Below are 26506 nucleotides of genomic sequence, written 5' to 3' on the forward strand. Positions count from 1 at the left end.
TTCCTAAAACTTGGAGTGTGCATCTTCAAACTCCTGTGACTCCTTTCTGATGGTAGTAATGAGGAGAGGGTGGTGAGGGTCAAAGTGATGGATGCTGCCTTCCTGAGGCATCACCTCCTCAGTGCAGTGGGACTCGTGCCTATGATGAAGCTGGCTGAGTTTGCAACCCTCTGCAACTTTTTCTGATCTTGTGTAGTGGCTCCTCCCTACCAGACAGTGATGCCACCAGCTAGTGCATCTGCAGAAGTTTGCAAGAGTCTGTGGTGACATACCAAGTCTCCTCAAAGTCCTAATGAAATATAGCAGCTGTTGTGCCTTCTTTGTAATTATATCAAAATGTTGGGCTCAGGGTAAATCATCAGTGATGTTGACATCCCAAAACTTGAAACTGCTCACTCTTTCCTCAGCTAGTTCAGTCCAGTCACTCCTCAATGTCCTCAGATCCAGGAAATAAAGTCCTTGTCTGTACAACATTTCCTTTGAACGTATCTTTCCCTCACTGTACATGTCGTACCTATTTGTATCTTCTCTGCTTGTCTGATTTTCTCTCCGTGCTGTTGTTTCAGGTGACAGAGCTACTGAGCAGCACTGAAGCCGATACCAAGGCTTGCATTACCGTCTGTCACCCTGGCGAAGGAGATTGGAGCAACCTCAAGCAACACAATCTCCAGGGATTCATCAATATTCAGCTGAACCCGGCGCCCACCCTGCCCGAGATGGATGGCGTCTCTGAGTTCACAGAGTACCTCACAGAATCTGTCGAGGTGCCCTCGCCCTTTGACCTGCTGGAACCTCCGACCTCAGGGGGCTTCCTCAAGCTCTCCAAGCCATGCTGCTACATCTTCCCTGGCGGGAGGGGCGACTCGGCGCTCTTTGCTGTCAACGGCTTTAACATCCTGGTGGACGGCGGTTCCGAGAGGAAGTCATGCTTCTGGAAGCTGGTGCGTCACCTGGACAGGATCGACTCAATCCTACTGACGCACATCGGGGCCGACAATCTGCCCGGGATTAACGGGCTTCTGCAGAGAAAGATTGCGGAGCTGGACGAGGAGCAGTCACAAGGCTCCACAACTTACAGTGACTGGATCAAGAACCTTATCTCCCCAGAGCTGGGCGTGGTTTTCTTCAACGTACCCGATAAACTGAAAACACAGGAGCCCTCCATGAAGGTGAAGAGAAGCATTGAAGAAGCCTGCTTAACACTACAGTACCTGACTAAGCTGGGGGTCAAGCCAGAACCTCTCAATAGGGTTGTTGGAGCTACTATTGACCCTATTCCACTATTCCACAAAATGGGAGTTGGCCGATTAGACATGTATATCCTCAATCCAGTCAAAGACAGCAAGGAAATGCAATTCCTTATGCAGAAGTGGGCAGGTAACAGCAAAGCAAAGACTGGCATCATTCTTCCCAATGGCAAAGAGGGAGAGATTTCAGTCCCATACCTCACATCCATCACAGCTCTGGTCGTGTGGCACCCAGCCAATCCCTCCGAGAAGATAGTCCGGGTGTTGTTCCCTGGCAACGCACCGCAGAACAAGATCTTGGAAGGGCTGGAGAAGCTAAAGCACCTGGACTTCCTCAAATACCCAGTGGCCACACAGAAGGACCTCACGGGTGGTTTAACCCCACCTGCGGTGAAGCAGACGAAGATGAGACAGAGGACGGACAGCAAGGAGAGCCTCAAGTCCTCGCCAAAGCCAGCTGCCCCCAAGCCAGTGAAAAAGGAAGAGCCCACAGAAGAGACGGTGACAAAACACCCCGAGGTTAAGGCAGAGGTGCTGAAGGAGAACAAGTTAGAAAAGAAGGAGGAGAAGAAGGGGAAAACAGAAGTGGAGAAGGCCTCAACAGACATAATTAAAACAGAGAAGAAAAAGTTGTCCAAGGAGAAGACTGTCAAAAAACATGCAAAAGACAAGCAGGCAAAATCAGAAGAAAAGAAAGACAAGGAGAAAAAAGAGATCAAAAAGGATAAGAAAGAGGTTAAGAAGGAAGATGTGAAAAAAGAGGAGAAAAAGGAGGTGAAGAAAGATGAGAAGAAGAAGGAAAAGGAGACCAAGAAGGAGTCAAAGAAACTGCTGAAAGCTGATTTAAAGCCGTTCACTCCAGAAGTCAGAAAAACACTACACAAGGTGAAGGTGCCGGGCAAGAAAACAGAAGCCAAAGGCAAAGTTTCTAAAGGAAAAGATGAGGTGGAGCCAAAGAGTGAGCCCGCCCTGGCCAAACCAATACCTCCAGAGCCAACGGCAGCTCTGTTACAGGAGGAGAGGTCCATCATGTCTTCACCTGAGGACCTATCCAAGGACTTTGAACAGCTGAGGACTGAAGAAGCAGCCAAAGTTGAGGCTGTTTCTGTAGAGCCAGCCAGAGGTCCTGGCGATGTGGAAGAGACGGCTGAGGTGGAGGAGAGAAAACCACCAGACCAGCTGAAGGCCAGCCCTGAGCCGGAGATCGCCAGACCACCTGATGTTGACTCTAAGGCCCCTCTAGAATCTGCAGAGGAGATAATCCCAGCAGCTGCAGAGGAAGTGACACCTCTCGAGGAGGAGGTCATCGGCCAGCCTGAACCTTCAGTAGAGAAGATCCTGGAAGATGAAAGTGTCGCCTTGGAAGAGTCGCTGGAAATGAGCGAGTTGGAAGAAAAAGTGGTTATGGTAAAAAAGGATGAAGAAGCTGTCACTAAGGATAGGTTAGAGCCCCGACGTGATGAAGAGCCTGAGGAATACCAGGCTGAAGAACAAGTGGCACCTCCAGAAACACTGGGAAAAGAGATCGGAAGGAAGGATGAAGAGGAAGAAATGGAGAAGTGTGAGCGATACATTGAATCAATGGAGACAAGGGAGCAGGTTGAGGAAAGTGAGGGTGAAGAGGTGGTGGAGAAGGCAGAACTGGAAGAAACGGTGGAAGCTATAGACGAAGACAAGAAAGTAAAAGCCAAGGAAAAGGAAAGTGCACTCCACGAGGACCTGGATGACCAGCTGCACCCCAGTGAGAAACAAGTCAAGGACGTTTTTGAGCGTGAAACACTTCCGGCTGAGAAGCAGGTTCCACGACAAGAAGCCAAAGTAGTAAAGGCCAAGGAAGACTCAGTGCCAACACAGCTCCTGCCTGCTCCTGGACCAGCGGGCGAGCCCATCTCGTACATCCAGGACGAAACCATCCCCGGCTACTCTGAGACAGAGCAAACTATTTCCGACGAAGAGATTCATGATGAACAAGAAGACCAAATATCTCACCTAAGATACGAAGTCGACACATATGACATCTCCGTGCCAGACGACACAAGGTCGTTTGATGCTGTTCACGGAATGAAGGAGATCAAGGCCATGGCAGGAGCAGAGATGGCAGCCAAGGGCTTTACGAGGGAGGAGCCCGAGATAGTTATCTATCCCTCGGAGATCGTTGCAGCCCCACTGGCTGAGGAAGAGCACATCTCTTCCGCGGCTTCCATCACTGAATGCGATAAGCTCTCTTCCTTTGCCACGTCCATGGCAGAGGATCAGTCAGTGGCTTCGGTAACGGCACCCCAGACCGAGGAGACCGGGAAGAGTTCCCTGTTGCTTGACACTGTCAACAGCATGGCCTCCTCCAGGACAGAGGCCACCCAGGGCAGAGACTACATCCCGTCCGCGGGCACCATATCCCCAACTTCCTCGTTGGAGGAGGACAAGTACTTCAAATCGCCACCTTCTGAAGACTCTCACCCCATTGTCGAAGTTGCCAAAATGGAGGAGGAGGAGGAGGAAGAGGAAGAGGAGGACCAGACACCAAATGTTGAGATTCCAACTAAGCTTAAAGAGCAATACGCTGCAATGTTCCCAGAAAAGACCACCCCATCTCCCTTCCTGCCAGATGGGTTTACCACTGCCGACCAAACCATGGATGTTCGGGGTACTGATGCCAAGCCTAAGCATGCCCTGCATTTCGACGCAGACCTGCCAGAAAGTGACGAGAAGTGCATCAGCCCTGATGAAAGCACAGTGAAAATGGCCTCGCCTACTCAGTCGGGTCCCACCAGTGCAGGACACACCCCTTTCCATCAGTCGCCAGTTGAGGAGAGAACTGACTCTGTTGAGACTGAGCTGGAAGATCAAGCAGCACAGGAAACATCCATAGTCACTGAGGAACCACTTAGAAGCGAAGACTTGCCCAGTTCAAGGGAGAGTCCCCTTGGTGACTTGTCACCAAAGTCCGACTCCCTCAAAGAACCTGCTCTGCCTTGTCCACCAGCTGCCCTGAGCCCTGACCTTCAGCGTCCTGAGCTGACTTCGAAAGAGGATCTGATGCACTCACAGGAGTTCCGAGCAATAGAGAAAATGGAAAAAGATGCCCACGAGACTGAACATGCAACGACCGAGAAAATGGAGAGGGATATTCAGGACTGGAAGCCTACTCTGACCAAGATGGAGATCCCCGAGGAGAAACCGGCAGCTGCTGAGAAGCTCGGGGAAGAATTCCTTGAGGAACGAGAGGATGCTGCAAAGGTGGAAAAAGAAGCAGTGAAGAAACCTGCTGCTCCTGAAGAGGCAGAAAAATTAGTCTCAGAATCAAAACCTGCAAAATCTGAACCCAAAAAGACTTCAGATCTTCTGGAACAGAAACCCGAACCTGTCGAAAAAATTGACAAAGAGGAGCCATCTGCTTTTACTGAGAAAATAACTAAAGAGACTCCAGTGAAGGAATCTACAGCAGCAGATATCGTAGAACAAAAGACAATCTCTCTTGACGAGGGAAAGACAAAAGAGGAAGACTTGGGGAAGATCTCTCTTGATTTGGGAAGGAGTGAGAAAATCAGTTTGGATGACAGACCTGGAGATGTTGACAAAATTGCAGAAGAAATGTTAGACAAGAAGTCCATCAGCGATAGAAAAATTGAACAGAAGGAAATGGATATCTCCCTTGATGTTGGAAAATGTGAGGAGGAGGAAATGGAGAAGAAAACTGTCAAAGCTGAGCAGATGGAAAAAGATCTGCAGAAAATGCCTGAAGAAATTAGCAAAACTGAACATGAAATGGAGAAAATGTCTATTGATGTCGGAAAGAGTGAGAAGGAAGAATTGAAGAAAGATGTCTCAATTCATAGAGAGGTGGTTAAAGAGGAATTAGACACAAAACCTATTGATGTTGAACATTTGGAAAAGGAAAAAGGAGCTGGTGAGATTGAAAAAACAGTTAAAGAAGAATTGACAAAATCTATCGAAGTTGAAGATTTGGAAAAGGAAAAAGCTGGTGAGATTGAAAAACCAGTTAAAGAAGAATTGAAGACAAAATCTATCGAAGTTGAAGATTTGGAAAAGGAAAAAGGAGCTGGTGAGATTGAAAAGACAGTTAAAGAAGAATTGATAAAATCTATCGAAGTTGAAGATTTGGAAAAGGAAAAAGCTGGTGAGATTGAAAAGACAGTTAAAGAAGAATTGAAGACAAAATCTATCGACATTGAAGATTTGGAAAAGGAAAAAACTGGTGAGATTGAAACGATGGTTAAAGAAGAATTGAAGACAAAATCTATCGACGTTGAAGATTTGGAAAAGGAAAAAGGAGCTGGTGAGATTGAAAAGATGGTTAAAGAAGAATTGAAGACAAAATCTATCGATGTCGAATATTTGGAAAAGGAAAAAGGAGCTGGTGAGATTGAAAAGATGGTTAAAGAAGAATTAAAGACAAAACCTATCGATGTTGAACATTTGGAAAAGGAAGAAGGAGCTGGTGCAATTGTAAAGATTGACCACAAGTTGCCTGAGGAGGAATCTATTGAGATTGGAAAGACTGAATCTGGGAAATTAGAGAAAATAACTACAGATGCTAGTAAGATTGAGAAAGAATTGGAAAAAGGACATGGAGATGTTGGAAAGATTGAAAAAGAGGAGCTGGAAAAGAAGATTGGAGACAAGGAATTGGAGAAAATGTCTATGGTTGTTGGAAGGACTGAGGAAATGGAGAGTGAGAAAGAGGATTTGGGAAAGGCGCCAGGAGATGTTGTGAAGATTGAACCAGAGATGTTAGAGAAGAAGTGTATTGATGATGGCAAGGTTGAAGATAAGGAGCTGGCAAAGGTTACTGTGGATGTTGTCAAAAGTGAGAAAGAGGATTTGGAAAAGAGATCTGGAGATGTTGGAAAGATAGAACAAGAGATAGTGGAGAAGAAGTCTATTGATACCAAAATTGAACACAAAGAATTAGAAAAGACCTCATTTGATATTGGTAAGAGTGAGAAAGATGATTTGGAAAAGAGACTTGGAGATGGGGAAAAGACTGAACAAGAAATTTCGGAGAAGAAATCTGTTGATAATATTGAATACAAAGAATTGGACAAGATCTGTCTGGGTGTTGGAAAGAGTGAACAAGAGGAGCTGGAGCTGGAATCACCGGACACTGCAAAGGTATTGAGAGTGGACCTAGAGAGCGAACTGGGAAAGAAAGTTGAAGATGTTGAAAAGATGGACAAAGAGCTTCCAGAGAAAAAAGTTCTAGGTGCCATAAAGAAGGAAGAAGACATTTTGCAGACAAAACCAGCAGATGTGTTGGAGAGTGGAGTTGTAGACTTTGGAAAATTGGAAAAAGGCGCAGAGAAGAAACCTACAGAGGTTGAGAAGGTGGAAAAGTATGGGTTAGAGATGGAACAAATAGCAGAAAAAGTGGACAAGGATGCACAGTTAAAGATATCAGGCGAATTAGAAGAAAGAATAGAAAAATTACAAGCTACAACAACAGAAAAATACCCCACTGGTGATTTGGAAAAGGGGTATGCACCAACTGAAGATATCCATTTTAAAGCTGAATACTCTCCAGCTACAACTGAAGTCGATATAACAGAAAAATCTATCACTGAGAAGCAAGACCAACTGAAAGGTCAAGGAGAAAGAATAGCAGAGGCAGTATATTCATCAGAAGATCAAGATCTTCCTGATGTTATGGAACTAATACTGACTGCTGGGAAGCCGCAAAGCAAGGAGGAAATTTCAAAGCAATCTCTCCCTAAAGACATGACATTAGCAGACCAGAAGGACAAAGTGAGTCCCGTAGAACTAAAAGACGAAAATTTACTGAACAAGCTGTTAATATCAGAACCTTCACTGTATCTGAAGGGCGAACTCGAAGGCCAGGTAGTGGATAAAGCAGAATCTGTTTGCGCGCCTGAAGATGTCACCACAAAACCAGATACATGGGAACCCCTTGTTGGACACAAGAGCCCCAAAGGAGGTGAGGTGTCCCCTTCAGAGACAGAGGGACTATCAAAAGGCAAAACGGAGTTGGTGAGCACTGATTCAAAGCCTGTGGTCGATTACAGCAAGTGGGATCCCCCTTCCTATCAATCTCAATCCTACACGCAGGAAGAATCCAAAGTTAGTAGTGCTCTGCCCCACACACCATCTCCCGAGGACTGGCCAACTGAGAAACTTACAGGAGAGGTTCGACTAGCTGGGAGCGGAGATAAAGAAAAAGGCAGTGAAGTCCAATATTCTTGCTACACAGGTGAAAAGAGGGAGCCTTCCTCTGGGTTTGACTACTCTTGGTCTGTTGAGCCAGGAAGCAGCCAGCTTCCACCTGTCTCTGACAGTGCCTTTGAGAAGGAGCGGGACCTCTCTTTGGAGTCAAAGCCTTTAACTACACCTTTCCCACAATCTGAGGACTTGTGGACAGGGGCAGGGTCAAAGCCCACCGCTACGTCCACCACAGTAGTGACAACTCTGGAAACGGCAAGAGAATCGGCAGGCGAGAAGGAAGTGAAGAAGTTGGATGTTCTCCCTGGGGAAACCCTGAGAAAAGAGGAGAAAATTTCTCAGGAACAGGCCTACCCTCCACCAGATGGGAGTTTGTACACATCTGTGTTCAAAGAAAGTGAAGCCTTGACTTGTGGAAAGGATTTTGCACCTGATGAACAAGACTACGGCCATACAATGCATCCTCCTAGTGAAGAGCAGGGAATTCCCTTCACTCAATTGGATTACCAGAAGGTGACCTGTTCAGAGGCGAAGTGGAACAGTTTTGGGCTTGTTGCTGAAGAATGCTACACTGGCACTTTAGTAGAGGGAGACAAGGACCCAGATACCGAGATGAAAGCATTCAGTTACTCTGAGGTGGATGAGAAGAGCAAGCTCCCAGGGCTTGAAGACCTCTGCCAGCCACAAAAGGAAGTTGAGCCTCTTGGATTCCATCAGCTGTCACAGCCTCTGGACACACCATTCGGGGTGGCCTGGGAGCCTAGAAAGGCAGAGAAAGAACCCACGCTCCGCATGTCACCGTCAGAAAAGGAGCCCTCCCAGCACAGCCCCATGGGTGGGGAGCAACCAACACACACGACAACTGAAACGAGGACTGAGAGGGCACTGGGATATTCCCAAATTCCAGAACTTCCCTCGCCCCTCGCTCCATCATCGAAAGATGTCTCGACGACTGATGCCAAGGACAAGCCGCATTCTGAACTGAAGCTGGAGCCCAGTTTGGGCGAAGGAACCTCAGACTCTCTCAGCCCTATCTCTCCCGAAGGAAGGAAGACTTCGGCCCTAAGCAGCCCAGAGTCCAAAGACAGCTCTTCCTCCTCGCTAGCGTACACAGAACGGCCCCACATTGACTCTAGCGTGTTTGGGACCAGTGCAGCCAAGCAGAAAACACCAGAATCCAGTGTCCTGGGATACTATGGGAAGGAAGCAAGTGAGAGCAGTAGTGACTCTGAACTGGAGAAAGGTGCCAAGGACAAGTCAGAGAAGGAGCAGCCGGAAGGGGAAAAGGGAGTGAGCTGCCTACGAGCAGATCTAGATGGGAGGGCTCGCTCCCCCAGCCCCCAGCCCCCTTGGACACAGCAACACCAGCTGGAGCCCACATTGCCAGGAGCTGCGGAGCAGAGGCCAGCCAAGTCTGAGGAGGAACTGCTCTCTCTTGGCCGCCAGGATCCAGGCATCCCAACTCCCAGTGTCCACAAGGAAGCCCTGCAGAGCTTTCCCTGTGGACTGGACTACCCCTGCGCCAAAGCAGCTGAGGAGGAGGAGGAGGAGGACTCCAAAGTTCCATCCACTCCATCTCACACACCATCTCCTGAGGACCCACCAAGCGAGATATTTACAGGAAAGATTGCCAAAGTTGCAAAGGTGGAAGGGAAAGATCCCAGCAAAGCCGAACCCCAGGAGGGACATTTTGAGCAATGGGGCCCCGATTCCCTTGGCCTGGGCCAGGGGCTCCTAACCACCCAGCAGGAGCTCTGGGCAGCCAGTACCGAACATTCCGGCGCAGACAAGGAGGAGAAACCCTCTGCTGCTACCTTAGAATATTCTTCCTTGGCCAAGGAGAAGTTGTGTGCGGCTCCTCTCCCTGCCGAAGGCCTGAAGGACGAATATTTGGAAGTATCCCAAGATGCCTTTGCTCCAAGCCCCACCCAGGAGCTCGCTCCCTCCTCGTCCGAAGAGTCTGCAGCCCGTGATCAGAGTGCCAGCGACTCAACAGGGAGTGGGCCCTCAGTGGAGGGGGCCAGTTCCCAACGGCCTGTTGAGGGGATGCACCTGCCCCTCGAGGCTGGAACCCCGGCGAGGAGTCTGGACGAAGTGTCACCCTTGGTTCCTGCGGACAAGGCCATACACCAGGCTGCTGAAGCCGAGGAGGTGACCCTGGTAGAACACAGCCCGGCCTACCTGTGTGACATCGAGGACTCCACCTTGTCCTGCAGGGTCGAGTGCCAGGGGTCAGCCCCTAAAGCAGAAGCTGAAGATTTGGGAGGGGATTTCCAAGCTGCCAAGCCTGGGCCAGGAGCGGGAGGCCCAACTGAGTGCCAGGCCCCAAGCCTGCCACCTCCCCTGGCCACACCGGAAGCCAACGGGCCAACAGAGACAGGCTTTGCCTCAGTGCCAGCCTGGAGCTCGCTGGGCCAGGAGAGGGATGCAAGCACCAGCCTGGATTCAGCCTCAAAGATTGAGCTTACAGCCCGGCCATCTTCACTGCCTCCGTCCCAGGGGACAATACTGCGGCCTTCAGAGGGGTCTGAACCTCAGCCCGGAGGCACTGGGCCTAGCTTCTCCTGCAGTGACCACAAGCTCCTGAAGGGTGAGCTGTCGCCGTCCTTCATTAATCCCAGCCCCCAGCTGGAAATGGAGGAGGACGTTCGCCCCCAGGCCACGAGTAGGGGTGGGGAAGATACCTGGAGGCCGGAAGTCCCAGGGCAAATGCGCCCCGATAGTCCACCTACTTCCGGCAGTGAGTCACCACCCCTCAATTCAGACTCGGACGTGCCACCTGAGACAGAGGACTGCCCCTCCATTACGGCTGAGGGGCCCATCGACTCGGACGAGGACGGTGACTTCCTGCCAGTGGACAAAGGCACTGGCGCCACACCCCACCCACGGCCAGGTCCCGACCCGTTGCCCGCCCCTGCTGTGGACCCTCAGCCCCAGCCCCCGCCCCCCGACGTCTGCATGGTGGACCCCGAGGTGCTAGGTGGTGACCCAGGTCGGCTGCTGAGGAAGGAGCTGAAGGACAAGGCCAAGGGCACCAGGAAGACAGCGAAGTCCAAGGCAGCCTCACCAGGCCGCAAGGCCGAGAGCAAAGCCAAGCACCCCGCCACTCCCGCCAAGTCCGCCTCACCCAAAGAGCCCGGTGAGAGGTCCCCGAAAGCATCAGCCAGCAAGAAGAAGGAGAGGGAGACGGCTGAGAAACCGACTCGAGCTTCCAAAGCCGGCGAGAGTCATGTGTCCCGAGCTGAGGACAGGGACGATGTCTCCAGGTCCAGCCAGCCCAAGGCGCTGGTGAATGGGATCAAGTCCGCCTCAGGTAAGAGATCAAACTCAGTCCTTGGGGAGAGAAACCACAGTGAATGTTCCCTTTGATTGCCCAGCACCCTTGAGAAAGGAGGCATTGGAGAGGGACCAGAGGAGGTTCATGAAAATGCTCCCATATCTTATGATCTAAGGTGGAGAAATGCCTCTCAAATCTACTCAGTCCTTCCCCACAAATTGCTGATGGACAGTGAGTTGCAGGACTCGAGTCACATGGACGTCCTGCAATGGGCTTCAAAGTTAGGTTGAAAACGGAAAGATGCTGATGTTGAAAACCTGAAGGAAGAACAACAGAAAACACTCACAGATCAGACAGCATCTGTGGAGAGAGGAAAGGTCTGGGCCACCTCATCTGAAGGATCCGGTTGACTGATTTTCTCTCTCCACAAATGCTGCCTGACCTGCTGGGTGTGGCCGGTTTTATCCCCAGTTGGGATGATGTGTGTCTAGGAGGGGAACCTTCAGCTGGTGGTGTCCCCATGCCATGACTGTCCTCCTACTGGGTGGTGGGGGTGGTGGGTGGGTTAGCAAGCATCGGTGGAATGGCCTGGGCATAGAACTTGAAGACAGTGCCCACGGCAGCCACTCTGTCAGTGCTGGGGGAAAGCGAATGTGCTGGGACCACCGCCATTCCAATATTGCCAGAGGTGGTCAGGTCAATGCCACCATAATCTTACAAATCCTAAACTCCCAGCGTTACAACAAGCACCCTTTCCACCATTTCTCTGCTTCAGGGTGTGAGTGACTTCTCTCTTTGTTTGCAGAGCGTGATGAGACAATTGTGTCTGTCCCCAAACAACAAAAAAAGTCCTATCTCTGCACACTGTTCAAATAGCCCATAAACACCGTCTCTGCTACAACGTTCTGCCTAATGTATTTGTTCTTCAAAGGATGTGTTCTGTTTTTGTAAAAGAGAATGCCTTTTGTTCGGGGAAATCGGCAACAAGCTGATGCTGTGTTAAAGTGAGAGCAGTTCCCCCGTGCAGAGCATAGAATATTGCAGCACAGGACAGGCCCATGGACCCACAATGCTGTGACAATCTTTTAACCCACTCTAAAATCAGCCTAATCCTTCCCTCCCAAATAGCCCTCCATCTTTCTTCCATCCATGTGCCTATCTAAGAGTTTCTGAAATGCCCCTACCACCTTCCCCGGCAGAGCATTCCATACACTCACCACTCTGTGTGTAAAAACAAACTTACCTCTGACACCCCCCTGTACTTTGCTCTATCACCATGAAGTTATGCCCCCTGGTATTAATCATTTCCACCCTGGGGAAAAAGTCTGGTTCTCCATTCTATGTCAAGTCACTTCAAGGGGAAAAGCCCTAGGTCGCTCGGCGTATCCGCGTAAGACAAGTTCTCTAATCCAGGTAGCTCCTCTGCACCCTTTCTAAAACTTCCATGTCTTTCCTATAGTGAGGTGACCAGAATTGAATACAATATTCCAAGTGTGGTTTAACCAGGGTTTAAAGAACTTTTACTGTCACCTTCTCAGGAGCCAGTTGACGCCAGGGCCAAATGGCTTCAAGTCAGGGTTTATTAAAGCAGAATGTAACATTCAGGTTCAGCTGACGTGGAGAAAAATCCAAGCTGACCTGGAATCCTAGGATAGAGTTAATTTGGTCCTTCAAATCCGTGACAGCTGCTGGCAGAGGAGTCTCACGCCCCATGGCCCAGCAGACTCTCATCTCTCCTGCCTGTCCAGCTCATTTCTGAAGGCGCTGGATTCTGAACTGCCAGTGGGTCATGGGGTGATACAGCAGGGAGACAGACCCCTTGGCTCATCCAGCCGAGTCCCTGTTGCCTGCATTTGGCCTAAACCCTCTAAATCTTTCCTATCTTTCCTTTCCTGTATACGTGTGACCACTTCCAGTACCTCACCATCAGTGACACTCATCTCCATGTAAGAAGACGCCGTTCTCCGAGTTATAGGGACAGGTTGAATAGGTTTGGACTTTATTGGCTGGAGTGTAGGAGAATGAGGGGAGATTTGACAGAGGTATACACAATTATGAGGGGACTGGATGTTGAGTCATAGGTTAGGGGTGTAAAGTGAACTGTTTTAAGGGGCACCTGAGAGGGAACTTCTGTACTCAGTGGGTGTTATGAATGTGGAACGAGCTGTCAGTAGAATTGGAACAGTTAAGAGAGGTTTGGATAGGTACATAGATGGGAAGGGTTTGGAGGGTTAGTATCAGGTACAGGTAGATGGGGCTTAGCAGAATCAGTACAGACTAGATGGGCTGAAGGGCCTGCTTCTGACCTGTAGTGCTCTACGACTATGATTTCCCTTTGTGTATCGATACATGAGAGGAGTAATCATAGAGCCATAGAGCTTTTACACCTGTTTTCCTGCACACTGGACACCTTTAGTGTGTTATCTTGTCTGAACCTGTTGCCTTCAGTCAAGTCTTCACTCAGCCTCTTCCCTGTCAAGCCTGGGTACAAAATGCCACGCCAACACCTTGAATAGTCTGGGCTCTTATTCTCAGTCCTGCGATGATTTCAACAGCCACCCTATTTGAATGATAGGACAGTACAGCACAGAAATAGGCCCTTTGGCCTACGGTACCTGTGCTGAACAAAATACTGAATTAAACTAATCCCTCTGCCTAGTATTAGGAAAAAATGCTAGTTGTCTAATCTATCTATGCCTGTCACAATTTTATTCAAATAATGTAGCACTGGAGAATCTTACAGAGCTTTCCAGAATCATACAAACGTAACCATAGGGGACACACTGATCAACTGTATATACATACCGTGACCACTAGGGAGAATGCTAAACAGTTATATTTATATAAGTAGCTATAAAAATTACAAGCAGATAATTAATTGTTAAACTGCAAAGAAAATAACAATTAAACGGTCTAATCCAACATCTGGGAGGGTGAGGGAGTGGTTAGCACAATGCTATTTCAGCACCAGAGATCCAGATTCAATTTTCACCGCTGTCTGTAAGGAGTTTGTACGTTTTCACTGTTACCGTGGGGGGGGGGGGCGCGCCAGGGGTTCCCTTTGGGTGCTCCAGTCCTCCCACGTTCCAAAGATGTACAGACTGGTCACACTGATGTAATTGGGTGGTGCAAACTCGTTGGACCGGAAGGGTTTGTTACTAAATAAATCTGTATCTCTAAATAAATAACTGGAGAAGGTGGGAAAATGGGGTTGAGACAGGAAAAGTCCATCAAGACCAAATGGTAGAGTGATCCCGATGGGCCCAGTGGCTCGTCCTTGCTCCTGTAACTTAAGGTTTGATAGGCGTTGAGGACAGTACCAACCAACTGCACCTCACAGCGGGGCGGGCAAGTGGAGGTTTCAAAGCTGGGCCTGCTTTGTCCTGCCCTCTTACAAGGTCACTAACCCTGAGTTCTCTCTCAGCAGCTCCAACCAATACCAAGAGCAGCTCAGGAGTGCCCGCGGGCCCTCCTGTGTATGTCGACCTGGCGTACATTCCCAACCACTGCAGCGGGAAGAATGTCGACCAGGAATTCTTCAAGCGTGTCCGATCCTCCTATTACGTGGTGAGCGGGAACGACCCTGGAAGCGGAGAGCCGAGCCGGGCCGTGTTGGATGCCCTGTTGGATGGGAAGGCCCAATGGGGGAACAACCTTCAGGTGGGTATTTGGTCCCCGGATCGTCCTTCTGCTTGGTTTCTCCAAGCGTGCTTGTACAGACGCTCACGGGCACAGACACATAGTCAATCTCCCCCTCTCCCCCTCCCCTTCCACAGAGACAGACAGACACACACACACCCTCACACTCTCCAGCCCCCACCACACTACACAGTCCATCAGACATGCCTTCCTGAGTCTCCATGGTGTGGTGTGCAGCTCCTGCACCCCTGACCCACTCGGGGACACGGGAACTGCTGTGTCAGGAGAACGTGGAACACTGGACAAACGCCTCTCCTGCTCTGTCAAGGTGCACAGGAGATCTGGGACAATGTTGACAAGGATCAGCATCATCCAAAACAATTGATTAGGTCATTACTTGATCTGTGTTTTTGGGATCTTAACTGTGCTGAAATTGGCTCCTATGCTGCAGTGACCGACCATACTGGTCTGACAGCACCTTTGTACATCCTGAAAGGGACAAGGGAGTTGCTATAGAAATGTAAGTGTGTTTATTTCCTCATGATGTGATTGTGAGTATCTCTTTGAGGTCCCAGATATAGTTGGGGAAGACCTCCAAGTAAAAGAATTGCTGTGAGTAATCAGTGCATCAAATCCACGCTGCACTGTTGAGCTGGGTGCATTCCCCTCCTGAGATAGATGGTTCTCCAGATGAGCAGCCAGCCGAATTCGAGTCCCCAGCCAACTCGGCCATTCTCCTTCCTCCCCTCTCCCATCGGGCAACTGAAAGCACCTCCCACCGGGCTCAATCCCATCCTGCTGTTATCAGACTCTTCGCCTCACGATCTATCTCATCATGATCTTGCAGCTTCCTGTCTGCCTGCGCTGCACGTTCTGCTGCTTTCCCACTTCATTCTGCATGGTTAGTGCTTTACCCTGTTCCACCTCAATGCACTGTGCAATAATTGATCTGTATGAGTAGTGTCACTACATCTCGGTACATCAAAGGAAGTAAATTTTATTATCAAAGTACATCTATGTCACTACATGTAACCCTGAGATTCATTTTCTTGTGGACATTGTCAAGAAATCTATAGAGTAATAACCATAACAGAACCAATGAAAGACTGCCCAACTTGGATGTTCAGTCAGAGCGCAGAAGTCTACAAACTGCACAAATACAAAAAGAAGAAATAATAATAATAAATAAGCAATAAATGTCAAGAAGAGATGAGGAGTTCTTGAAAATGAGTCTATTGATTTTGGGAACAGTGCAACGATGGGGCAAGTTGAAGTTGAGTGAGGTTTGGTTCAAGAGCCTGATGGTTGAGGGGTAATAACTGTTCCAGAACCTGGTGATGTGAGTCCTGAGGCTTCTGTGCCTTGTTCATGATAGCAACAGCGAGAAGACAGCATGGACTGAGTTGTGCAGGGTCTCTGATAATTGGTACTGCTTTCCTGTGACAGCATTTCATGCATTTCATGTAGATGTGCTCAACGGTTGTGAGGGCTTCACCTGTGATACTACTTGTAGGCTTTTCTGTTCAAGGGCATTGGGTTTTTTCATACCAGGCTGTGATGCAGCCAGTCAATATACTCTCCACTACACATCTGTTTGTTGAAGTTATAGATAGAATGCTGAATCTCCCTAAACTCCTGAGGAAGTAGAGGCACTGGCATGCTTTCTCCGTAATTGGACTTGTGTGCTGGGCGCAGGACACAAAAATAACAACATCTAGGAAATTAAAGTTGCTGACCCTCTCCAATTCTGATCCTCCAGTAAGGACTGGCTCATCAACCTCTGGTTTCCTTCTCCTGAAGTCTATAATCAGCTCCTGGGTCTTGCTGACATTGAGTGAGAGGTTGTTGTTGTGGCAGCACTCAGCCAGATTTTCACCCTCCCTTCTATATGCTGATTCGGCCTATGGCAGTGGTGTCATCAGCAAACTTGTATGTAGTGCGTAAGCTGTGCTTAGCCACACAGTAATAGGTGTAAAGTGAGTAGAGCAGGGGGCTAAGCACACTGCCCTGTGGTTCACCTGTGCTGATAGAGGTCATGGAGGAGGTGTTGTTGCCAATCCAAACTGAATGGGGGCTGCAACTGTGGAAATCCAGGATCCAACTGCACAAGGAGGGTAGTGCAGTGGATGTGATCTATATGGATTTTAGTAAGGCATTTGACAAGGTTCCACATGGTAGGCTTATTCAGAAAGTCAGAAGGCATGGGATCCAGGGAAGTTTGGCCAGGTGGATTCAGAATTGGCTTGCCTGCAGAAGGCAGAGGGTCGTGGTGGAGGGAGTACATTCAGATTGGAGGATGTGATTAGTGGTGTCCCACAAGGATCTGTTCTGGGACCTCTACTTTTCATGATTTTTATTAACGACCTGGATGTGGGGGTAGAAGGGTGGGTTGGCAAGTTTGCAGACGACACAAAGGTTGGTGGTGTTGTAGATAGTGTAGAGGATTGTCAAAGATTGTACAGAGAGACATTGATAGTATGCAGAAGTGGGCTGAGAAGTGGCAGATGGAGTTCAACCCAGAGAAGTGTGAGGTGGTACACGTTGGAAGGACAAACTCCAAGGCAGAGTACAAAGTAAATGGCAGGATACTTGGTAGTGTGGAGGAGCAGAGGGATCTGGGGGTACATGTCCACAGATCCCTGAAAGTTACCTCACAGATAGATAGGGTAGTTAAGAAAGCTTATGGGGTGTTAGCTTTCATAAGTTGAGGAATAGAGTTTAAGAGTCGCGAGGTAATGATGCAGCTCTATAAAACTCTGGTTAGGCCAGATTTGGAGTTCTGTGTCCAGTTCTGGTTGCCTCACTATAGGAAGGATGTGGAAGCATTGGAAAGGGTACAGAGGAGATTTACCAGGATGCTGCCTGGTTTAGAGAGTATGGATTATGATCAGAGATTAAGGGAGCTAGGGCTTTACTCTTTGGAGAGAATGAGGATGAGAGGAGACATGATACAGGTATACAAGATAATAAGAGGAATAGATAGAGTTGATAACCAGTGCCTCTTCCCCAGGGCACCACTGCTCAATACAAGAGGACATGGTTTAAGGTAAGGGGTGGGAAGTTCAAGGGGGATATTAGAGGAAGGTTTTTTACTCAGAGAGTGGTTGGTGCGTGGAATGCACTGCCTGAGTCGGTGGTGGAGGCAGATACACTCGTGAAGTTTAAGAGACTACTAGACAGGTATATGGAGGAGTTTAAGGTGGGGGATTATATGGGAGGCAGGGTTTGAGGGTCGGCACAACATTGTGGGCCGAAGGGCCTGTACTATGCTGTACTATTCTGTGTTCTATGTCCTAAGGCCAAGGTCTTGAAGCTTATTGATTAGTTTTGAGGGGATGATGGTATTGAACGTCAAACTGTAGTCAATAAAGAGCATCCTGATGTATGCATCTTTGCTGTCCAGATGTTCCAGGGTTGCGTGAAGAGCCAATGAGATAGCATCTGCTGTGGACCTGTTGCTCCGGTAGGCAATTGGAATTGATCTAAGTTGCTTCTCAGGCAGGAGTTGATATGTTCCATCAATCATCATCCTCTCAAAACACTTCATCACTGGATGTAAGTGCTCCTGGACGATAGTCATTGAGGTTCTACTTGGGCGCCAGTATAATTGAAGCCTGCTTGAAGTGAGGTTAAAGATTACGGTGAACAGAACAGGTCTTTAGTACTTGGCCAAGTATTTCATCTGGGCCAGTTGCCTTTTGTGGCTTCACCTTCGTGAAGGCTGCTCGTATGTCGGCATCAGAGACTGAAATCACAGGGTCATCGGGGGATGTGGGAGTTCGAGATGGTTTCTCCATGTTTTGACGGTCAAAGTGAGCGTAGAAGGCATTGAGCTCATCTGGAAGCGAATGTAACTTTATCAGAGGGGATAGTATTCGAGCCCTGCTACAACTGTTGAGCGTCCTTCATTGATTCAAGTTTGGTGTGGAATTGTGACTTTGCCCGTGTGATGGCAAATGACAATAATAAACCAAAATCAGCAGAACCACATACAGTCTGCACTCTAATAAAGACAATAAATCACTGACTTGTCAGAATTGTTGTTTCCCACGGCAATGGGTGGCTGAGGGACAGCATGGGTCAGTTGGGCTGAAGGGCCTGATTCCTTGCTGTGTCTATCTCTAGATTTCTACTTCTTTCCTCTCTAACAGACTCCCGTTTCAGCTCTCTTATTCACCCTTTTATTCTTCTTTTGTTCCATTTAATTTTGTAACTTTTATTAATTTTCTTTATGTATTGGTCTGTACTGCTGCTGAAAGCAACAAATTTCACAACATGTCTGTGATAATAAAGCTGTCATTAAGAACCCTCGGCACCCAGGACATGCCCTCTTCTCATTGCTACCATCAAGGAGGAGATACAGGACCCTGAAGACTCACGCTCGATGTTTTAGCAACGGCTCCTTCCCCTCTGCCATCAGAGCTATGAACAGACCAGGAACACTACCTCACTTTCTGTTGTCTTCTTTGCACTACTTATTTATTTTTCTATATATTTCTTATTGTAACTTATAGGATTTCTTTAACTACTGTACTGAACTGCTGTGGCAAAACAATAAATTCAGAAGTCATAGAGTCATAGAATGCAGAAACAGGCTTTCGGTCCATCTAATCCCTGCCAAACTATTATCCTACCAAGTCCCATTGACCTGGACCCAGACAATAGTCCTCCATACCCCTCCTATCGTTTCACAACATATGTCCGTGATAATAAACCTGCTTCTGATTCTTAATGCCTCACTCACTATGTGGCCTATTTTCCAACTCACCGGGTGGAGTGCCCTACTCTTGCACGTGAGGTGCTGTCAGACAGAAATGGTGACAATGGGTGTCTTCAGCAGACCACAAAGGCTTGGCCTCGTCAATCTTCGCTGGTCTTGAAAGGCTTTTTTTTTTGTTGTTGTTGGCTTGTTTTAACAGAGGAACCTTTGTCTCCCTGTCCTAGGTGACGCTAATCCCGACCCACGACACAGAAGTCACACGAGAGTGGTACCAGCAGACCCACGAGCGGCAACAGAACCTGAACATCATGGTACTGGCCAGCAGCAGCACCGTTGTAATGCAGGACGAGTCATTTCCGGCATGCAAGATCGAGTTCTGAGCTCCAGCCAACCTCGATCGGCGGCCGGGGGGAGAAACCCTGCTTCTTCATTCCATTCCTCCACTAATCGTTTCTTTAATTAGGTTCATTTAAGGCTAGATTTGCAGCTTACTGCTAAGGAAACAATTGATAGTGTGAGTGCATTGACCTCTCCCCCTCGTGAATAGGGGACTAGTTTGGAGACCAATTTGCTATTCAGAGTGGCTGTTTGCTTGTAATTCATCTCGTATATGTTGTGACTGGAGTTGGGACTCTATTGGTGTGACAGATGAAGTTTTCATTACAAGGTTTTGTCCCACTGCTCGATTTGAGGGCCGGCAGCCAATCATTCAGTTCGCTGGTTCCACAGCTAGTACGGTTTTAGTGGGTAAGGGTTCTTTTGCCTCTGAGGGACCTTAATGTTGGAACACGTTTTGTGAAAGAAATCTTCAATCTGTCCTACGTTTCCCAGTTCCCATAGCAAGCACTGCGGCACTCCATCCTTGTCTTCAGCCAGACCAGGGGCGAAGAGCAGCTACAAGCCCAATGAAGCTGTAGACAGGACATCCTAATTGGGCTGTGCCTGATTTCACGCCCCCCCACACTCTCCAAACTGCCCAGAGCACACAGGGTTGCCCCAGTAATAAGGCCAGCTATGGCAGGTCTTCGATGGGGAGTCAATGTTATTGGGTGCAAGTGTAAAAGGCAGGGCTGTTGGGTGTTGGTGGGTGGCCCAGACTAACTGCATGCTGGACATCTCTTGCTTGGGTTCCAAGGGACCTGCTGATTTTATTTTTTTGTCCATCGCCCATGATTCTCTCAAAGCAACAACTGATAAAACCTATTTGAGATGATCCATGCAAGGAAACGAAGGCACTTGCCAAACAATCAGACACTTTAACCATTTGCCGTGGATTACAATGTAAACTGTGAATGAGACTCTGAAACAATAGCAATCCATTGTATTTAAAGAGACAGCATCCTGTTAAAAATGATGGGACATCAAAACTATTCCTGCACTAGATAGATAACGAACTTGGAATAAAGACCAATTCACTATATTTGTACCTATAGATTAATTTAAATTGTGTAATGAAATTCTGAGTTGTATAAAGAACTTGTGATGTGTGAGCTTGGAAAGCTATCTCAATGGGATTTTGTTTCAACTGCTTGACACAGCCTATCAAAAGCACCTGTCTCTTTAAGAAGGCAATATCTGGTTTAAATTGTCATTCTTGAATTGTCGATCTTTAAGTGCACACTGCAGGTTCTGATCACCCTGTAATGGGTGTGTTTGGCCGTGTTGGTTCCTGAGGCGGTGTGTTTCTGGCAGTGGTCTTTGGAAGCATTTGTACCTAGTGGGGGAGTAACGTTGGTGTTGGAACGTGTAGGCTACAGACGGAGGCTTGAAGAAGGAAAGTGTGTACGACCGTGACCTTGCATCATAGTGTTCATCACATTACAAGCCAACACTTGCGTAATATCTCCTGTGTAAACATCTGTTCAATCTTCACGATGGCTTTAATGGAATAATTCTGTTCCTTTTACAAATAGAGACTCATTGATGTGGTATTGCTTTGAGTAGAGGTCCTACCTTGACCTTCTGCTCCTACCCCATGGTGATAAATGGCCCATCAATGCCACCAGGTTACTGAGAGGACACAGCTCCCTCACTGTGAGTATCAGATCATGAGAAGGAAGGGCTAATGTTGGATATTGCCTTTTTAACAAACCAAAGTGTGCAAGTAGCCTCTATTAAGCTGAAATACCAGGTGTGGTTGCCTTAGACATTAGGATGAATGTAGCTAATTAATGCACTACTGCTGCAGCGATGCAGAGCTGGGACTGGCTACGTTACGTTATGTTGCCAATTTACTGCGCTCCACTGACAGACATGTAGTAAGCAAAGCTTCGTTGTCATGTCTCCATCTGCATTCATTTTTTAATTATTTTGTCCCTTTCCTTAAGCTCCCACAAGGTCGAAAACTGACCATGTGCGGACCAAAACAGATGCAACCTTTGGATTTGTGACCTTAGGATGAGTTGAAAGAGCCTGGAAACAGTTTAGTTGGGGAGATGGGTGATTATTGCATTCAGCGCAAACCACAGCTCTGCGTACCGTCTGTGTGGATATCCTACTTTCCCAAGCATGTGCTCGAAACTGTACTTGGTCGAATCTGCTTGTTCCCCAAGCTATTCGCATCTTACGGGACTTCAGTATTGATTTGCAGAATAAACTGGCCCTACAGGTTATAAGATTGGAGGGGTGGCTCACCCACTGTAAATTTCCTTAGTAAATACTACCTACCCCCAGTAAATCAGTCACATTTCTGAGCAGTTCACCGCTCAGTAAATAGGTCTGTACCGTGACTTTCAGTGCCTGCACTGGTGACTGTTCTACACAGCTAACAGCTCCAACCCGACCAATGACAGGAAGCACAATTCCACTGCAGGGTAGCAGATCGTTTGAATATTCCAACCAAATATAATGGGGTGTCTTTAACCCCCAGCAGCCCATGGTCTGATAACTGAAAACCAGACCAAAAACCCAATGGGAAGGCAAACACAAAGCAACTTGAAGGAAGAGGCAAGTGAGGGTTGAAATTGGCCTGTTTATATGTGCACAGGAGGAGGTGATAGAATGTTAGTCATGTGGATCGCATATCCTGAGCATTTTTGAACTGTGTTTAGTGGGGGGTGGGTATAGATTATTTCAGTCACTCCCCACCTGTGTCTATATTGGAAGCTAGATGGTGTGTGTGTGAGTGTGTAAATATTTAACGTACGTATATATAGAAAGCTGGATAGGATGGCCCAAGCATTCTATACCAAGGTATGTAGATTTGCTCTTGGTTCGGGCTTTAATATGGCGTGTACAATGTCTGTATTTCCTAAAGTGTCCCCAAAATGGCCAACATCTAATGTATACACATAACCGTGTTAGGTTAACCATGATACTTGCTGGATCTTCTGAGCGGCAGACAGGATGAGAGTGATGAGGCAAACAAGTTGACTTACCATTGTGCGTCCAGTTGTTTTCTTTGCAAGCTGTCAGCACCGTGCTGTTACAGTGAGCTAGTTAGATCAGCACAAGTGTGCGAGGTCAGTTGGAACATTAGGGAATTAGTAGAACGGTAAGAGAAGTTGGTGAGTTGTCTGAACGAGAGGACAGGCCCTTCTCCAGATTTTCTACATTAAACTCTAGCGCGGACGCAGAAGTAGGTAATGAATTTTTTTTTTGGAAAAGACTGAATGACGAGCTGCAGTGTCCTGACCAGAGGCGGAAAGGTCTCCACAGAAAAGACATTGCACTGCATCCCAATTCTGGTAGTGGCAGGTCGAGAACGAGGGGAGTGTTTACCTCTCTCTATTCCTCCCTCCTGCACATACCTGAAGCACAGACGGGGGTTAAATAGTGATTGCCAAGTAACCAGTAACTGGGAGACCTTCATCTGATGTGTTTTCCCCATTGACCTTACAATAAAGATGAATACATGGGAGAAGGCAGATTTTTTTTAAAAAATTATGTATTTAGAGGGAATATTGTTAGTGTAGGCATGCTTGTAGACTAATGGGAACTCTGTTGTTTTGTGTTCTCAAAAGGATTGGACGAGAGCTATCTTTGTAATAGCAGACTCCTAACCCAACCTGTCTTTGGTACCAATACTCTTGTACATTTCTATCATCACAGAGCAGGTTATATCCAGATGTTCAGTTATAGGAAATTCAGAAGGAGACCAGATCTCATGAAGCTTAATTAATAATTTATTTGTCTTGTAGTTTCAGTGTTTTATATAGATTTATATAGATTACATTCTTAATTTATAAGCACAACTCTAACCAGTATTGTAGCTGCAAGTTGACATGTTTACATTTGTGCCCTGTTTATTGAGGTGCAATTTGCAGGCGTTGCTCATTCTCATTTTTAATTTTGGAACTTTGAGAATTCATGCTTTTCAAAAGAAAATGTAGATCTAAGGGACGATGAATTTATTTCTGTGCTTTATTGGGACATATTTTTCTTGGTGATGTTCATTTTTCCACTGCAGTGGAGGTGACCTGGAATCTGGCAAGATGTGTTTCATCATTCCCCACCTCCATCGTCACTCTCCCCACACACCGAATTTCCCCAGGGGAAAGTTCTGAGAGAACTTTTCAATCCAGTTATCAGAATATTCATTCCATGTCAGCACCATGCTGTTGTAGGGAGAACCCTTGTAGCCGAGACCATGTCACATAAATTCTTCCTCACAAAATCCTAACCTCTTCCCAGCCAGGCATCACTCCTTTAAAGAAACATTACCTGATTCCCAAAGGTTAGGCAGATTGTGATTCCCAGTTCCCCACCAGTTCATCAATCCAATCTATTGCCTTTGTGACTCAGACACTATCCTGCTTTACAAAAGTCTTTACTCTCCTGTATGAGGTGAGTGAGCGTGTGGGTGGGGGTGGGGAGTGGTGAAGGGTGAAACTAATTTCTTCATGTTTTTCAAACAGAGCTTTGTACTGAATTTCAAATGGTCACAGCTTTAAGTTGGGGTAGGAGGGGAGATTAATTCTTCCCAAAAGGTTTCTGTAATGGCGCTTCTCTCTTTACAGTAATGAGCGAGGGAGGTTAGCATCCCTAAATTTGAGAGAGACGGGGAGTGGAGCTAGAGAGAGAGAGAGAGAGAGAAAGTTTGGTAATGAAGGGGTTGGGAAGATGGTAGAGCCTTGAAACATGGGGACATGATTTGGAAAACTGGGTGAAGGTGATTTGGAGAATGGTTGGGGTCTCGAGGGGCAGTAGCTCTAAGTAATTGCCTGGAAGGTGGACTTCTCGTTTCTTCTGCCTGAGGGAGTGAGGAAATGGGCACAGAGTGGGGCCAGTGATGTTCACAAACCTTGTGATCTCTTGTTCACAATTCCATTTTAACTCTGCCAAAGGAAATCAAACATCTGTTCAACTCTACCCAGGGGTGTGAGAGGGAATCTTCACACATCTGCCCTGCTCTGTCCAATCCTTGCGTTTTCCCATGGCGTGAAAATTGCTGATACATCTGTCTGTTCCTGCTTCGGGCTTGGTGAGGTTTACCTCAGCTTAGTTGCTCTATGTGATGTGAGGAGGCCGACATTGGAAGGCCTCCAAAAAAAAAAGCTTCTTCCATTTCCTCCCACCGCAAGGGAAACAATTAGTTGGTCTTTCATTGTGTGTAGGCACGACAACCAAGGCAGGTGTGTGTGGGAGTAGGAGGTGGAGGAGGTGTACCTCTAAATTTTGATTGAAAAAAAATCTGGATGGACTTAGGTTGGGGGCAAAGAAGTAGGTACCTGATGCCTAGAGCTGTCTAACAGGAATTGTTATGAACATTAGTCAAGGAAATAAGAATCTGAATTTGTGAGAAACTTGGGAAAATGTACTATGAAAAAAGCTACAAATTGAATCTCTCTGCTGCTGTGTTTTCTTAAGCTGGTCTTATTCCATTAACTTTATTCTGCATCCAGACAGCTCGCTCTGGATGGTCACTTGTCCTGTTCAGGAAGTCTTGTACTCTACCTGACACCCAAATCCTCTGTTCTTGTAGAGTGGGCCTTTGTTTGCATTTTGACTTTTGAATGTGTACTCCTAGTATTATTAAAAAGGGACCCGTACATCAATGAACCACAAGTGTCCTATCCGAGCTCCTGTACAGAGCACATTGGAAGGAGGGAAAGGGGAACTCCCTCTGGAGTTTATAAAACTCTTAGTTCTTATTTTAATGACTGGGTTGCTTAGTGTCCAGCTGGTAAACTACTAGCTGCTTACTAAGAATAAAAAAAAATCAACACCTCCCAGACCAGTGATAATTCTTTCTGTTGTAAAATGCTCAAAAGTTAGTGTAACAGTATTAATCCATCACACACCCCATTTTGTTTTCCTGAACCATATCAATAAGCTGCAGAATTAAGTGTAATGCACTGAGTTTGAGGTAGGAGAAGTGCCACTATGAATGTTCCTTACGTACCCAACAAGCACCGTCTGCCTCTTCCTATCTTTAAAGATATATATATAGAAAGCTGTTTGACTTTTTAAATATAATGATATGTCTGGAATTTTCAATTGATGCTGTTAAATTTTAAAAAGGGGGAAATGTATTAAAGACTGTACATTGGGTGTAGAAACTGAGACCAACTTAAAGAATTTGTCACAAGTTAATACTTTAGCTAGGAAACCAGGAACATAATATTCAATAAGTAAATTCGTGCTCACTTTTGGCCTCTTTGACAATGCTGTCTGTTTACTGTCTAACTGTGAATAAATCAAGCCCTTAATCTCACGGAAGATGTGTCTGGCTGATTTAACTCCATGCCCACATTACTGGCAATGTTTAGCACGAGACAAATAAAAGCAGAATTCAGTTTAAGAAACAAAAAAAAAAGTCTTCCAAAATTGTTGGGAGATTAAATCCAAGAAGGAGAGTAAATTTGGGGGAAAACTCTGCTGTAGAGTAAAACCATTGGGAATTTAATTCAAACCTTTTTTCAGAAAAGTCCTCTTGCTTGTTTTGCATGCGTGCATTTATTTCTATGTTATTCCTGTATGTAATGGTTTAAAAAAATTGGAAAACTATATAAAAAGCAACTTGTCTTAATTATAAGGACCTGTAAACATACTGAAAACCTACTCTTTCAGTTCCATGGTGTAAAAACGACAACACTGTAGTAATCATCTCTGCGCAATATTAATATTTAGTTCTTCAGAATTTGTGTGCAATATTCTGTATCTCTTTAATTGCAAACTACTGAAATTTATTGTAAAGGGGAACAGTCTGATTATTGCCAATAAAATACATCTATTGAGATCAGTTGTGCAAGTCTTGGGGTGTTTTCCCCTGCGCTGGTTTGTTTGTTCAGTTCATCGTTGGCCAGATTGGTTAAATTACTTGACCAATACCCACTGGATTGGCTTTTACTAATCTCTTCCTCTCTTGCATTTTGAGTTTTGAACTCCTGACTGAGACCCTGAACTCCAGGCTGGCCAATTTGCGTACCCAAGGGGACACTGGCCCTCGTGCCTCCTGCCGGCAGGAAATCCCAATCCTGGAGTTCA

General features: G+C 46.9%; 1 protein-coding gene across 4 annotated transcripts in view; it reads left to right on the top strand.

Annotated features, from left to right (window-relative positions):
* The window catches only part of LOC134358588 (microtubule-associated protein 1A-like), a 181281-nt gene extending 155021 nt beyond the window's left edge, over positions 1-26260 (top strand). For 3 of the 4 annotated variants that reach the window (XM_063070990.1, XM_063070992.1, XM_063070993.1), the window contains 3 exons: positions 567-10755; positions 14144-14379; positions 19303-26260. In XM_063070990.1, coding sequence (XP_062927060.1) covers positions 717-10755; positions 14144-14379; positions 19303-19458 — 10431 coding nt within the window. In that variant the 5' untranslated portion in view covers positions 567-716 and the 3' untranslated portion in view covers positions 19459-26260. The remainder of the gene's footprint in view (positions 1-566; positions 10756-14143; positions 14380-19302) is intronic. The other variant, XM_063070991.1, reaches the window with a different exon arrangement.
* Positions 26261-26506: the final 246 nt, after the last annotated feature.

This window comes from Mobula hypostoma, chromosome 18 (assembly GCF_963921235.1).
Source record: "Mobula hypostoma chromosome 18, sMobHyp1.1, whole genome shotgun sequence".
NCBI classification, from domain to species: Eukaryota; Metazoa; Chordata; class Chondrichthyes; order Myliobatiformes; family Myliobatidae; genus Mobula; species Mobula hypostoma.